The 17,186-nt window shown below is 36.2% G+C and overlaps 1 protein-coding gene across 31 annotated transcripts in view; it reads left to right on the top strand.

Moving 5' to 3' along the window:
* Positions 1 to 17,186, top strand: part of VPS13B (vacuolar protein sorting 13 homolog B) — an 805,974-nt gene that overhangs the window by 583,561 nt on the left and 205,227 nt on the right. For all 31 annotated transcript variants that reach the window (XM_086336078.1, XM_086336091.1, XM_086336075.1 and 28 more), the window contains one exon: positions 7,102 to 7,239. In XM_086336078.1, the coding sequence (XP_086192204.1) occupies positions 7,102 to 7,239 (138 nt within the window). The remainder of the gene's footprint in view (positions 1 to 7,101; positions 7,240 to 17,186) is intronic.

Raw genomic sequence — 17,186 nt, forward strand, 5'->3', positions numbered from 1 at the left:
AGCTGGTAAAGAATCCACTGACAATACGATCCCTGGGGTGAGAAGGGAAAGGCTATCCACTCCAGTATTCTGGCCTGGAGAATTTCATGGACTGCATAGTCCACAGGGTCGCAAAGATTCGCACGCTACTGAGCAGCTCTCACTTCAAACTGATGTAAACTCTTCTTTAAGAAAATGTTAGAAAGCTCCATGGAATAAAGGCTGTTTTCAGTAAGTCCTGGGTCAATAATAAACTGTTTCACAAACCTCTTTCATGTGACAGTATCTTACCACTTATCAGTTGTGCCTCTAGAGTTCATCAAAAGTCACTTAACATGCTCTTTCATAAACATGAGGCTTCCCTCATAGCTCAGTTGGTAAAGAATCTGCCTGCAATGCTGGAGACTTCAGTTTGATTTCTGGGTCAGGAAGATCTGCTGGAGAAGGGACAGGCTACCCATCCAGTATTCTTGGCTTTCCCTTGTGACCCAGCTGGTAAAGAATCAGCCTGCAATGCAGGAGACCTGGGTTTGATCCCTGGGTTGGGAAGATCCCCTGGAGATGGAAAAGGCTACCCACTTCAGCCTGGAAAATTCTGGCCTGGAGAATTCCATGGACTATATAGGCCACGGGTTCACAGAGAGTCAGAAACAATTGAGCAACTTTCATTTCACTTCACTTCATAAACATGATGGCTCTGGATACCTCAGGCCAGAGAGAACCAGTCTCCCTAAACAGTCACAGATGCCACTTTGGTTCTGTGGCATCCTGGGATATGCCTGATAGCTGATATGCCTGATATGCTGATAGCAGACTTCAGCATGCTTGTGACATAATAACAGGTGGCTTTAAAGTGAATAAAATATATAATCTGTTTTTCCTTTTTAAAAACCAAATAGTAGATCTTTCAAGACTTTCTAGAATTAGTAAAATGGAGACAAGTAAAATCTTGAGGCTATTTGCAGTGCTACATCGTACAAGTATTTGTGTTGTGCCACTGAGAAATTTGTGATGTTTTCATGATGTGCAGCTATCAGAAAATTCAGGGTGGGCGGGAAAAAGGAAGGGAAACTCAGTGCAATATGAAATCAAAGCCAAAAGTTGCTGAAATTTTAATCTACAGTAATAGTTTAGGGATCACATTAATTTTAATTATATATCATCAGTAAGCATCAGTAGGATTGAAAATTAAAGCATGATATAATTTCAAAAGTATTTGATAATACTGAGCAGGATTTGGTTGGGATTGCAAATAGCAACAGGATTACATTAGTACAGCAAGAAGCTAATACAGAAATAAGACGATAGATTATTTGCTTACTAAAGAAAACATGCTTAAAATGAAGCACACCAAAACTCAATTAATCATATTTATTTTTCAAGATTTATCCCCCAAATTTCAATTAATAATATTTTTTTCTGGTAACATAAATTTAGAGGAACTCTCTATCATGGGGAGATTTGATTCTCTTGACCTTGCTCCCTATATAACTTAGCATTCATCTTCCGTAGAATGTAAAAGACAAGGGTATCATGAGAAAATTGAATCAAAGAGTCAGAAACATTATGGTGACTATAGTTACTTGCATCTTCCTCCATGAAAACTTTGCCTGGAACTTTCAGGGAAAATAACCGATGGACCAATTTCTTTTTCTGCCCTTCTTTAACCAGTTCAGTTGTGAGAGGTGTTCTTGAGCACAAAAGTAGTGAAGATAAAGCAGAAACAGACATGAATTATCAACTCCATTGTAAACCTGTGGTTGGTAAAAGTAACTGTGGCAGAAGAGAGAGGGGGAAAGAGGAAGAAAATGATGTTGGTATGGAGTCTCACTCTGGTTCTCTTTATAATCATTATGTAGCTTGGAAATAAAGAGATTCTTAGGACACAAAGCTTTTTAAAACTCAAAGTTTTTACTCAAGGCAAAAAAAACCAAAATGGGTTTGTCTCTTTGAAGTATCTGGTATAAAAGTAAATGGACTTCATTATATATTCAATATTATATCAATCTTAAAATGAGGAAATCCTCACTGAAATCTGTGGGAAAATGTTTCCTCATTGGGACCTTACTGAAAATTCAGCTTAGTTATAAAAAAGAAATATCCTGCCACATAGTATTAATAAAACAAAACCGAGTAACTGTGAAGCTTACAAAGTCTGCAGCACTAAGCTGTTCTATATAAGCTTGGAAAATAAGTTTTTTGTAAGTAAAGATTGCAAAGAAAATAAATTCATTTCTAAAGTTTCATTGTGAGCTGAACACATGAGTCATGTTATATTTTATGTAATTCAAATGTTAAGCAAAGACATACTTAACTCTGTGAACATCTGCTAAGGGTCAAAAAATAACAATAATGAGCAGCACTAGAAAGATGACTTTATCAGAATCAGAGAAAAACAGAAAAACCTCCTAAGCAGTTAAGTGAAATGTAGGTTTTGTGAAGAAGACAAAGTAATCTACAAGCACAAGGAATATAATCTGAATCAAGCTCTATAAAAGCCAACGGTACCTTGGTCCATCTGGGAGTGGACTTTAAGCTCTGAATCTTCCCTTTGGTGTTTGTTCTTTGTGACATGATATGATGAAGTATTTTGTTTTGAAGTCCAGGTCAACCCAGAAGAAAAACAAATATTATAACTTTGTCAATACCAGTGTCTCATGGAAGTGAATGCTAACTGACTTTGAACAAGATTTATGGCTGTGAGCAGATTATTGTGTGTTCCTGACCCATTTCCCACAGTCTGTTAGTCATAATAAGATATGGCTTTCTCCTGTTTCTTTGGCCGAGGGACAACAGTGTAAATGTAAACATGCTCATTAACATCAGCAGGGGCTTATTCTTTTTGAGAGCTTCCTTTACTTAAATAAATAGGTGTTCGCTGAGTATGAAGAAGAAAGCTGGCAAAGTCTAACAGAGCTTCCAGAATGATAAAGTCATCCCTATTTGTCACTCCGTTTGTATCATATTCACAGGCTCCTTTAATCTTGGTTTTTCTGGTGATTTTCCAGCTATATATTAACCCCAAGGAATGTGTAATATGAATCCTATTTTCTAGACCTGATGATGTAATTAAGGAGAAGCTAAATTTAAGACAGTTCAGGAAGTCTAGAAGTCATCCCCCACATCATCTAGCCGTGAGAGCCAGAGGGACCAAATAGTGATTTACACACCTGAGCTGTCTATCCTCTGGGATTCTCATACACCTTTCTGCTACTGCTGCTGCTTCATCTCACCACAGTGACTATAGGCATGTCCAGAGTAGAGGTTTTAGCCAAAACTCAGGGAGTAGCCACCAGCCCTGTCATACATTCAGTATTCATCAACCATGACCCTGTGTTTTCCTGAATGTTCTTAATTTCAGTTATTCTGTTCTTGTATCAGCCGTCTGAATGCAGCTTTACATTTTAAACCGGGGATGTAATATGTGGCTTCCCAGGTGGCGCTAGGAGAAAAGAATCTACCTGCCAGTGTAGGATATGTAAGAGAGGGAATTCAGTCCCTGGGTCGGGAAAATCTGCAGAGAAGGAAATAGCAACCCATTCCAGTGTTCTCGCCTGGGAAATCCCATGGACAGAGGAGCCTAATGGGCTCCAGTCCATGGGGTCACAAGAGTCGGACATGACTGAGCAACTGACACACTCTTACCTATCATACATGGTTATCAATATCAATTTTTCTTTCTCCCCCACACAAGATATTACTCATTTTAAGTTTTTGCTTATCTGTCGAGTGAAAAAAAATGTGTTTCTTGTTTTAAATAAGCTTAATTAATAGTGGACATAAGTTTGAGTAGGCTCTGGGAGTTGCTGATGGACAGGGAGGCCTGCTGTGCTGCAGTTCACAGGGACGCAAAGAGTTGGACACGACTGAGCAACCGAACTGAATTAATAGTGAGACTGAGGAGTTTTTTTCCTTTTTCATAAAACAGTGTTCTCCAGAAGGATTAAATAGCTAAAGGTAAAAACAGATCTTAGAAATCCTTCAATAGACTATGGGAAAATATATACTCTACCTAGGGATAAATCCATAAGATATGTTAATAATTTTTTACCTCATCTATTCAGAAGTATGTATGTAAAAAGCATCAGGATATAACTAGAAGGCAACTAACATACCAGGAAGTAACACTTGCTACACATGGCAAACAAATCATTAACACCCATAATACATAAGGAGTTTCTACAAATCAGTAAGAAAAAAAACCCAATAGCAAAATGAGTATTTATTTTTAGAAGAAGAATCCTAAATGGCCAATAAATGAAAAAATATTCAACCTTTGTTATTTACTATTAGCATAAAATGTTGTCTTACTATGTCAATACATACAAATCTTGATTCTTTTAAACATTGTATGGGTTATTGTTTTTTATTTAAATATTAATCCATTGATGGATGTCTTAGTTCTTTTCTACTTTTTGCTATGATAAACAATTCTACAATGAATTTGTATGTGTGTGTGTTAATGTTTGTTCGGTCGCTAAGTCATGTCCAACTCTTTGGGACCCCAGGGACTGTTGCACTCCAGGCTTCCCTGTCCTTCACTATCTCCCAGAGTTTGCTCAAACTCATGTCCATTGAGTCGATGATGCCATTCAACCATCTCATCCTCTGTCACTCTCTTCTCCTGCCCTCAGTCTTTCCCAGCATCACTGTCTTTTGAGTTGGCTTGTCACTTCAGGTGGTGAAAGTATTGGAGCCTCAGCTCCAGCATCCAATGACTATTCAGGATTGATATCCTTTAGGATTGACTGGTTTGATCTCCTTATTGTCCAAGGTCATCTCTTAAGTCTTCTCCAGCACCACAGTTCTAAAGCATCAATTCTTTGGTGCTCAGCCTTCTATACGGTCCAACTCTCACATCTGTACATGACTACTGGAAAAACCATAATTTTGACTTTGTGGACTTTTGTTGGCAAAGTAATGTTTCTGCTCCTTGATTTAATATGCTGTCTAGGTTTGTCATAGCTTTTCTTTCAAGGAGCAAGCATCTTTTGATTTCATGACTGCAGTCACCGTCCACAGCGATTTTGGAGCCCAAGAATAAAATCTGTCACTGTTTCCATTTTTACCCCATCTTTTTGCCATGAAGTAATGGGACCAGATGCCATGGATCTTAGTTTTTTGAATGCTGAATTTTAAGCCAGCTTTTTCACTCTCTTCTTGCATAGACGTTATCAGATTTTTTAGTCTTGGTAGATAGAAAACTCGACTTATTTTAAAAAGGTTTTTTTTTTTCCTTTAATTATTTCTAAGATGTAGTATCTCTTAATGTTTATATTTTAACTGCTTTATGCCATTTGTTTTTCTTCATTTATTACTTGTTTATTTTCTTGATAAATAAGTGCTTTTTCTACCCTTTACCCATTTTTCTGTTAGTATCTGTATTGATTATACAAACTCTTTACATAGTCATGATATCCCTTTTCTGCCATACAAGTTTAAATATATGATTTTTATACCTTGTTATACATATCATCCTAATTTTTACTTGCCAGGTTTTTACACATCATATTAATATTTCTACATCAGTTTAATATATTCCTGTTCATTATTTATTCAGCTACATCATTTATATGTTTTTTCCATTAGATCATTGTTTTCTCTCTAGACTGTATCATCTGCAAAATCAAGAACTATGTCTCCTCATATAGGTCTGGCACAATATCACTTACTTGATAATAATGATTTCTTCTTAATGATGGCTACATAGGTGAGACCTAGAAATAGATGCTCAGGTCCTGACAGGCTACGTAGAGCCTACAGACTGATTATAGATCCTACCAGCAATAGACTTTTGCCATCCTTTCACCAGACTTGACCATTATATGTGAACAACAGAAGAGTATAGTGTTACTGTGTAATAGCTCTACTATGCATATTCTCACTGCTTTAAATTCACTGATTATATAAAAAAGAAGAATGCACTAGTTTAGTGTTTGATCTTTACCACATAGATCTAACGTCACAATCAGTTGCTTTTAGTATTTTCTTTGAAATCACATAAAGGTTCATATGTGCCAGGTTTCATAAGGATCACATGATAAGGTCAAGAAATACAAATTCCAAGGCAGAATTTATATGCCCGGTTCACATATGACAGTAATACTGTATAACCATATGTTGAATATAATACACAGTATGTAAATGCTCTTCTTGAATGCAATCCAATCAATAAAACCTAAAATAAATAACACTTTAATAACACATTTCAAATCAACTGAAAATGGAATAGATGGACTCTATGGCAAGAACATCCCTATAAAATTGACATTGAAAGGCCATTAAAACACAGTAAAACAATCTTGAAACTAAAGAAAAACTGTGAATATTTAGAAGTTTTTAAAAAGCCTACTACATTGCATGCCAAGATATAGCAGTCGTTTTTATTTAAAGAGCTATTTCAATAAAAACTGGATTGCCAAGCATTAAAAAGTAAATTCCATTTGCCATCACCAATAACTGAAAGAAACTTTAAAAAAATATACAATATTAACCTTAAAAAAGCTTAAAATGAACAATATTTAATAGAAAAATCAAAACTGAAAAATTCCACTTTTAGTCATAATTGGAACTGTTGAAAGATTGACCTATTTTGTCATTAAAAAAGGTTATGGGAAAGCTACTGAAGTTAACTTCAAAAGCCTAGCAGTAAAAGGGATTGTAATGTCAGTAAAACTGAAACAGATCGAATAACCTGTAAGTAGTACTAATCCACTGCATCTTTGAACATGTATATGCCTCTTTTTAAGCTGGAAAGGTTGCCCTTTTTTTTTTCCCTTAACTTGTTTCCAACAGCCCTTTAAAAAAGAAATCTATCTGTTCAACTGTTAACAGTCAGCAGCTCAGTACAGAAGCTACCTTTACTCAATGGTGATATGAGCTAAGATTTGAAATATTTTTTCCTCTTTGGCCCGGTTCTGGAAAACATAGTTTCCTCAGTCTACCTTCTACAGAGAGGGCTTTCTTTAATATTTATGTACTGTATGTATACAAACAAATGCAATAATGAAAGTAACATGCAATATTTTAACTTTTTTCTCTTGGTTATCAGCTCAAACTCTTACACCAGAATTGATGTTTGTGTTGTAATCGACATTTTCAGCTTTAATTTTGTCTCTTCAGATCCTGGGAAGACTTTGCCTGAAGCCCTGGATTATTGCACAGTTTGGCTGCAGACGGTACCTGGAGAAATAGACAGCAAAAGTGGTATTCCACCTTCACTCGTAACGCTGCAAATTAAAGATTTTCTTAACGGACCAGGTAAGAAAGTCATAATTCAAACTCTTTTTTTCCTGTGAGTCTCTTAATGTATACATGGAGTCTGCTAGTAATCTTGACGTTCTTTGCCAACCATGAGTAATTTGTTTTCCAGATGTGTACTCTTCTCAGTCTAGCCATTCTAGAGATCAAAAGGCAAATATTAATATGCCTTAAAATTTACCATTAGTTTGACAAAAAGTAGTTATCAATTAAAAAAGTAGTTGTCATTTTATTTCTGCCTTTTCTACTAAGTAACTGTGGGACCTTAGGCTGTTGTCTAATCTCCTGTGCCTCAGTTTCTTTACCTGTAAATTAAGAGATAAAATAGGTAATGGATGGATAGATGGGTGGGAGCATGAATGGATAGATAGGTGGATAGGATACATGACATACTTACACAAGATAATACACATAGGTAGATTGGATTAGGTAAATACTTACACATTTCAAATGCTTAGCAAAGTGCTTGGGACATATTAACACTCAATTTTAAATAGATAGATATAGATATCAAAAGGTATTAAGTGCTTATTATGTCCCAGGTACTAGGTACTTTATATACTTGTATAAAGCCAAAGTGTAGGCTCTATAATTATTTCCATTTTACAAATAAAGAAGTTAAGACTTAGAAAAATGAAGTCAGTTGCCTAAGATCACGGTAGCAAAAGAGCCATTCAAACTCAGGTCTTTATGACTCCAAAGACCTAGGTCACGTCTATACTGCACTGCTGCTGCTGCTGCTAAGTCACTTCAGTCGTGTCCAACTCTGTGTGACCCCATAGACGGCAGCCCACCAGGCTCCCCGTCCCTGCGATTCTCCAGGCAAGAACACTGGAATGGGTTGCCATTCTCCAATGCATGAAAGTGAAAAGTGAAAGTGAAGTCGCTCAGTCATGTCCAACTCTTAGCCACCCCATGGACTGCAGCCTACGAGGCTCCTCCGTCCATGGGATTTTCCAGGCAAGAGTACTGGAGTGGGGTGCCATTGCCTTCTCCGATACTGCACTAATTTTAGTATAATTAAAGGTTTTTTCTTCTTGTCTATCTCCTCCTCACACTTTTTCTTTTTGCTGCTCTATTTCTTCCTCCTTCATGTCATGTTTTTTTAATTAATTTTTAAATTTCTAATTGGAGGATAATTCCTCTTCTTTTCTTTGTTACTCTTACATCACCTGTTTGAGATCTGAGCTGTTTATTTAACAAAAATTACTACAGTTAAATTTTCCTTTTGTTATACTCACAGTGCTGCAGAACATGTTAGTCATTAAAAGAATACTAGTTTCTTCATTAGGAGTTTAAAACTGTGGCATTATACTGTCTTAAGATCTCTAGCAATATACTGCAAGGCATGAATATTGGTGATTGAAAGCTATCCCTATGTGGACCTGATTCAGTTTGTGTGCCATAACATGCCAGTAAATTATGATTCATGACTACAAATAGAGAAAGTGGCCCACCATCAGGACTAAAGTAGACAGAGCCTGAAATCACCTCAGTTGGCCCTTTCACTGGGGCTCAGTTCTTCTTGTACATGTTTATCTGATGCTGGAATTTAAAACATATAGATATATGAAGAATTAGTTCTAATTTTTAGTATCCAGATTTAGTATATAGGTGTGGTTTCAAAGAGTTGAAGGAAGGGAAGAAGCTGATGATGAAGTCTAAAGGATTCATTAAAGATGGAAGCATCCTTTGGAATGCTGGATGGTTGAAAAAGAGTGTGAGTCCTCGGTTAGTGAGTGGGAAGTACCATATTTCATTGAATTCAAGCAACCGTCAATGTAGGAAAAAACATTTTACATACTACTAAGAAAAAAAAAACCCTGCTATTTAAGCTATTAAATATATATATATTATATATACATACATATATATCATAAATAAATTATATTTTATATATATATGATGTTTCATATGCACATATATATCATATTTATATATATATATGTATATCATATTTATATATGATATATATATGTATATGATGTTTCCCTGATGAGTCAGGTGGTAAAGAATCCACCTGCAACTTGGAGAAGGAAATGGCAACCCACTCCAGTATTCTTGCCTGAGAAATCCCATGGACAGAGGAGCCTGGCAGACTACAGTCCATAGGGAGGCAGAGAGTCGGTAGCTTTCTTACTTCATCAGTTGCAGGACAGAAGACTGAACATGCCAGAATGAATGAAATAGAGTAAGAACATGAGTAGTTCATGGAGAAGTGATAGGGAAACTTGCATTTACTTCCTTTTTCTCTCTTTTAGTTTCAGATTTCTTTTGGTTTTAGGCACAGTCTTTCACCTTTTGGCTAGAAAGTTCCCTTCTAGTTTACATTTGATTGATTTGTTTCTAAAAGGGATGGGATCTTCAAGTCAATGGTAAATTGTGTACCGTATTTTTTGTGGCTGCCATATAATTTGAATTTTGAGAAATATCAATGAGCAAATGAAAATTTATATGTTTATCATTCTGTCATTCAATTTGACTATATATGACTTTTACAACAGTTGTACTTTGTGTTTATTATATTTTTTAAAATTGGAAACTACATATTTGCCATTTCTAATTTTATGCCCATTCAGTAATAAAGATTGCCTATATGGGGGTTCAAACTTTTAAATTAATGAATTGAAATAGTTATTTTACAGCAGTGCTTCTCAAACTAGTGTGCATTTTAACATCTCTGGAATTCTGGTTAAATCCAAATGTGGTTTCATAGGGATGAAATTCTATGTTTCTAACATTCTCACAGGTAAAATGAATACTGTGGATCTGGAGACTACACTTTTTGTACCAAGATTTTATATGACTCATAATAATATATATTTATATATGGTTACTTAATACCATCAATACAATTACTGAGACTCAAACTGCAGATATTTTGGGGCATAGGAGAGTGGGAAATGATGCAAAGAATGACTTTTTAAATCTTATTTATTTATTTTGGCTACTCTGGGTCTTCACTGCTTGTGCTGGCTTCTCTAGTTCCAGGGTGTAGGCCCACCAGGAAGGCCCTGATTTTTTTTTTTAATAATATTTTATTATGAGAAATAAAATACAATATCAAATATAAAATGGTTTAAGTTCTTCAAAGTATAAAATATTTTTTAAACAAGAGAACCATCTATCATAAATTATTTGAGGGGAGATTAGTTTGAGTTATATGTCAGTTCTGTGGGATTCCACTAGAACATTAAGCTAACAGCTTTGAACTACTCCAGAATTTGCCACCTTAAGAGAAGATTTCCTTATTATAAATAGTTTGTCATGTAAAATATGTACATAGGTGTTATTAAATAAAAATTTTTATCTCTCTGCAAACAGCTACTCTACATTGATTAAGAGATCAGTAGGAATAATGGGACATAATAAAGCATTTTTTGCTGTTCAGTCACTAGGTCGTGTCCGATTCTTTGCGACCCCATGAACCATAGGACACCAGGCCTCCCTGTCCATCACCAACTCCCGGAGTTCACTCAAACTCATCTCCATCGAATTGGTGATGCCATCCAGCCATCTCATCCTCTGTCATCCCCTTCTCGTCCTGCCTTCAGTCTTTTCCAACATCAGGGTCTTTTCAAATGAATCAGTTCTTTGCATCAGGTGGCCAAATTACTGGAGTTTCAGCTTCAACATCAGTCCTTCCAGTGAACACCCAGGACTGATTTCCTTTAGGATGGACTGGTTGGATCTCCTTGCAGTCCAAGGGACTCTCAAGACTTGTCTTCTCCAACACCACAGTTCAAAAGCATCAATTCTTCTGTGCTCAGCTTTCTTTATAGTCCAACTCTCACATCTATACATGACTACTGGAAAAACCATAGCCTTGACTAGATGGACCTTTGTTGGCAAAGTAATATCTCTGCTTTTGAATATGCTCTCTAGGTTGGTCATAACTTTCCTTCCAAGGAGGAAGCATGTTTTAATTTCATGGCTGCAGTCACCATCTGCAGTGATTTTGGAGCCCCCAAAAATAAAGTCAGCCACTTTTTCCACTCTTTCCCCATCTATTTGCCATGAAGTGATGGGACCGGATGCCATGATCTTAGTTCTGAATGTTGAGCTTTAAGCCAACTTTTTCACTCTCCTCTTTTACTTTCATCAAGAGGCTCTTTAGTTCTTCTTCACTTTCTGCCATAAGGGTGGTGTCATCTGCATATCTGAGGTTATTGATATTTCTCCCGGCAATCTTGATTCCAGCATGTGCTTCATCCAGCCCAGCATTTCTCATGATGTACTCTGCATAGAAGTTAAATAAGCAGGGTGACAATATACAGCCTTGACGTACTCCTTTTCCTATTTGGAACCAGTCTGTTGTTCCATGTCCAGTTCTAACTGTTGCTTCCTGACCTGCATAGAGGTTTCTCAAGAGGCAGATCAGGTGGTCTGGTATTCCCATCTCCTTCACAGTTTTCCACAGATTATTGTGATCCACACAGTCAAAGGCTTTGGCATAGTCAATAAAGCAGAAATAGATGTTTTTCTGGAACTCTCTTGCTTTTTTGATGATCCAGCAGATGTTGGCAACTTGATATCTTATTCCTCTGTCTTTTCTAAATCCATCTTGAACATCTGGAAGTTCACGGTTCACGTATTGCTGAAGCCTGGCTTGGAGAATTTTGAGCATTACTTTACTAGTGTGTGAGATGAGTGAAATTGTGTGGTAGTTTGAGCATTCTTTGGCATTGTCTTTCTTTGGGATTGGAATGAAAACTGACCTTTTCCAGTCCTGTAGGCACTGCTGAGTTTTCCAAATTTGCTGGCATATTGAGTGCAGCACTTCCACAGCATCCTCTTTTAGGATTTGAAATAGGTCAACTGGAATTCCGTCACCTCTACTAGCTTTGTTCGTAGTGATGCTTTCTAAGGTCCACTTGAGTTCACATTCCAGGATGTCTGGCTCTAGGTTATGTATTATTTTATAGATTTTTGGCAACTCAAGGAAAAAAATATTTTTCCAGGTTTTAGGAAATAGTATATTAAGAGCAATATTATTTTTGCTAAGACTGGAGGAACAAAATTCAGCTTTATATTTTTCCCCAGTACCATTCTCTTCCCTTGAAAAATAAAAAGCCCCTTTTTTTTTTAGTGTTGTTCAAATAATGCTTTTAAGTATTATGCAGTACTATCATTAAGAATCTTTTGATACCATTAGTTTAATCTGTATGCACATCTTATTTAAGTATCATTCCCAAAGAATGCTTTATGTTACAACTTTAAAATAGTGTATTTTCATTTATTCCTTTCTTGCTCTTGAATTAAAGTTTCAGTAGCAATAAAAGTTATGACCCTGAAGAGTAGAGGAAATGCCGACTATAACTGCCTAACCTTAAATTTTCTTCCTAAAGTGCAAACTTAACAGCTTTTGAATTCAGCCTTTCAGATTTTTTTTAGGGATTATTTTATCTAAACAAGGTGATGCATATGCTGCTCCTTAGCATTTGTTTTTGGGAAAATAACGCAGTGTTGTTGAGTATTCCCTGATTTCCTCTGTTCACTTAATAGTACCTTAGAGCAAATGGTAGGTCCCAACTTGTACATCAAAAACCCCTTCAAAGCTCTCTCAACCCCCACCTCCTTCCTTCAGAGGCAACAATTGTACCCATTAGCAAGGTCACTGGTTTGGAGAAACCTGGAAAACAGCAGCTACCAGAAACCCACTAGAATAATATATCCAGCAGGTGATAGATTAGTTGGAACAAATTGGAACCATTGCAGTTCAGCAATCCTGGTTTCTTTCAAGCTGTTTTTAAAATGTCGTCATTTTAATACACAATCTAAGCCCCGCGGAACAGTCCACAGCAGGTTAATTTGAATCATATGATGTGTCACTGCCCTCAGCTGACATGAGCTCTATTCCATGTGTGAAGCCATAATAAATCCATTCCCAACCGAGGAAAATTCCCCGTGAGAAGGTGAACTAATCCAGGCCTCACACTGGCATGCTAGCCCTCCGTAATTGAAAGCAGGGCCACCTGTTCCCAGCACAGTTAGCCTATAGAGAAGAAATTACTGTTAGATACTTCTTATATTGAAAATTCATTCATACTTTTTGCAAATTCAAATTCAGCTGTGAACTGCTTCATATGACATCATACAGAAACTTAGGAATGTGCCCCCTTGATCCCAGTTTAAAAGTTTGTTAACTATAGGATTTCTTAACTTTGAAATGAATTTTTTTTTTTTAATTTAATGAGAGCTGACATGTGAGAAGAAGAACTGGGAAGGGTGCAGATTTTTCTAATTAACTCAAGGTCATTTACAGAAATATTTGAACTCCCTGGTATTTTTTTCATTGTTTCTTTGCAGACATGTATTTGAATACTGTCACTGTAGCCACTAAATGACACTTAAAAGACAGCAAAGAAAAACTTGCCAAATTGGGAGAACATTTCCACATTTATGTTTTATTATAAATAGTATATCACAATTTTCATATAATTTTAGGCAACATGGTTATATCAAATTATGACTATAATTTCCTGTTTCTTTTATTTTAATATACATGGTGTCACTTGTTGAAACACATAGCCACTGATAGTTTTTCTCATAATAAAATCATTTATTTACTCTCTCCTTAACTAACCTGTTAATTCATTTATCTATGTCATTTTCAGTTTTCCTAATTTCATTCAAGCCTTGGATTGGTTTTATTTAATTTTTAAGATATTATTTGACTTTTAATTTTTTGTAGTCCATTTTTTATAAATTTAGTGTTTTATAGGTTGCAAGGATTTTAATTTTCACTTAAAAAAAATTCCTAACCATCCTAGAATTTCCCATTTCCACAGCCTCTTTGATTTGAATGAAAATACATACTGGAATAATGTGAAATACTACTTTAAAAGCTTCTCAGATATAGTAACACACCATTCAAATAGGTTTGTTTATAATGAATATAAAGTAGAAATGCTAAGTTGTTTACTGCCAATTTTGTGTATTTTTAAAATGTGTTTACTTTTCATGATGATATCTGCTTTTATGTTCTGTTTTTACAGAATTCATTACTATTGGGAATTAATCCAGACATAGGTAGAAGATGACTGACTCAGGGAAATTAAGATAACCTGAAAAAATACAAATAGCCCCCTGACATTTTCTGGAGTAGAAAATGAAGAATAGGCAATATGATTTTTATATACAAGAAGATGCAAAGTAAAAGGAAGCATCTTAAAAAGCTAATTTTAATTAATTTAGTCTTCTTATTGTAACCCTGATAGTTAACCCCTTATTCTTTTCTCTTTCCAGAAATAGGGCCAAGGTCCACACCTTGATCACTGGAGTCCTATCTCTATTTTAGTTTTACAGCCATACTATCAAGCTGTCTTCTACATTTAAGAAATGTAAACTAGTTAATAAAACTGTGAGAACCTTGACTTTTACATTTCCTAGGTGTTACGGGTTTCAATTTGCAGTGGCAGCATTGTATTATCATAGTTTATTTTCCCTATGATTTATCAAAATAAAACAATAAACTTGAAATAAGGGTGTGAAATAGAGAGTAGACCAAGAATTTTATTTTATTGCTTAATTTTTTAAATTGAAGTAGAGTTGATTTACAATATAGTGTTAATTTCAAGTATACAGCATAGTGATCCAGCATTTTTTTAGCAGACCATTATCAGTTATTGTATTTCCTGTGCTATACACTATATCCTTGTTGCTTATCCATTTTATGTATAGTAGTTTGTATCTGTTAACCCCATACTTCTCATTTGCTTGGACTCTGTAGTTGTGGCACATGGGCTCCCCAGTGAAAGGGCTCTCTGGTTGTGGCACACAGGCTTAGTTGCTCCTCAGCATGTGTGATCTTAGTTCTCTGACCAGGGATTGAACCTGTGTCCCCTGCATTGCAAGGCGAATTCTGAACCACCAGGAAAGTCCCTGTTTGTATATTTTAGATATTAACCCTTAATTAGTTACATTGTTTGCAAATACTTTCTTCCATTCCATAGGTTGTCTTTTCATTTTGTTCCTTTGCTGTGAAAAAAAGTTTTTAAGTCTGATGAGGTCTCATCTGTTTTTGTTTTTTTTTTTTTTTTGCCCTTATTTATTTTGCCTCAGAAAACTGATCTAAGAAATAGTATACAACCTAATAGTACAAAAAGTAATTGCAGCTTTGGACTGTGAATATTAAATCATTATCACTAGGCTCGTGTTTATTAATCAAAATAGGAACCATTACAATCAATGTATTTTTGCAAATTAGAAGTAGTTTGTTTATTCCTGTAGCATAAAAATCCATGCTTCAGGATTCAACAAAGTCTTGGGAAGCATTTTCTGCCTCCCGCTGGTTGTGGAAGCATTTTCCCTACAAAATGTTGTCAAGATGGTGGAAGAAGTGATAGTCGCTTGATGAGAGGTCAGGTGAACATGGTGGATGAAGCAAAACTTCCTAGCCCAACTCGTTCAACTTTTGAAGCTTTGGTTGTGCAATGGGCAATCAGGGGTTGTGGTAGAGAATTGGGCCCTTTCTGTTGGTCAGTGCTGGCTGCAGGCATTGCAGTTTTTGGTACATCTCATCAATTTGTTGAACATACTTCTCAGATGTAATGGTTTCATGAGGATTCAGAAAGCTGTAGTGGATTAGAAGGGCAGCAGACCACCAAACAGTAACTATGACCTTTTTTTAGTGCAAGTTTGATTTTGGGAAGTGCTTTGGAGCTTCTTCTCAGTCCAACCATTGAGCTGAAAGTGAAAAGTGAAAGTCTCTCAGTCATGTCCCAACTTTTTGCAGCCCCATGAACTATACTGTCCATGGAATTCTCCAAGCCAGAATACTGGAGTGGGTAGCCTTTCCCTTCTCCAGGGGATCTTCCCAACCCTGGGATCGAACCCACGTCTCCCACATTGCAGGCAGATTCATTACCAGCTGAGCCACAAGGGAAACCCAAGAATACTGGAGTGGGTAACCTATCCCTTCTCCAGCGAATCTTCTCAACCCAGGAATCAAACCAGGATCTCCTGCATTGCAGGTGGATTTTTTACCAACTGAGCTATCAGGAAAGCCCAACCATTGAGCTAGTCAGCCATAAAATCCACTTTTTGTTGCACTTCACAATCTGAAAAATGGTACATTGTTTCATAAAATAAGAGAAGACGATGCTTCAAAACAATTTTTTTTTTATTTTCAGTCAGCTCAGAAGGCACACACTTGTCAAGTTTTTTCACCTTTCCAATTTGCTTCAAATGCCAAATGACTACAGAATGGTCAATGTTGAGTTCTTCGGCAGCTTCTCATATAGTCATAAGAGGATCAGCTTTGATGATGGCTCTTAATTGGTCGTTGTCAACTTCTGATGGTCAGCCACCACGTTCTTCATCTTTAAGGCTCTCGTCTCCTTTGAAAAACTTCTTGAATTACCAGTGCATGGTACAGTCGTTAGCATTACCTGGGCCAAATGTGTCATTGATGTTGCAAGTTGTCTCTGCTGCTTTACAACCCATTTTGAAGTCAAATTAAAAAATCTCTCAAATTTGCTTTTTGTCCAACATCATTTCTATAGTCTAAAATAAACAGCAAGTAATGTCATTAGCCAAAAAAAATAAAGTGAGAAATACACATTAAAATGATGTATAACATAACCACATTTGTTTAAGAATATATTCTAATATCAAATGTCAAAGTTCAACAGTGCAAAGCTGCAATTACTTTTGCACCAACCTAATATGATTTTTCCACTCTTTCCCCATCTATTTCCCTGATCACTTCATGGGAAATAGATGGAGAAAGAGTGGAAACAGTGTTAGGCTTTATTTTTTGGGGCTCCAAAATCACTGCAGATGGTGATTGCAGCCATGAAATTAAAAGACGCTTACTCCTTGGAAGGAAAGTTGTGACCAACCTAGATAGCATATTCAAAAGCAGAGACATTACTTTGCCAACAAAGGTCCGTCTAGTCAAGGCTATGGTTTTTCCAGTGGTCATGTATGGATGTGAGAGTTGG

This window comes from Bos grunniens, chromosome 14 (assembly GCF_055505025.1).
Source record: "Bos grunniens cultivar Pamir isolate PY7600 chromosome 14, Bosgru_T2T1.0, whole genome shotgun sequence".
NCBI classification, from domain to species: domain Eukaryota; kingdom Metazoa; phylum Chordata; class Mammalia; order Artiodactyla; family Bovidae; genus Bos; species Bos grunniens.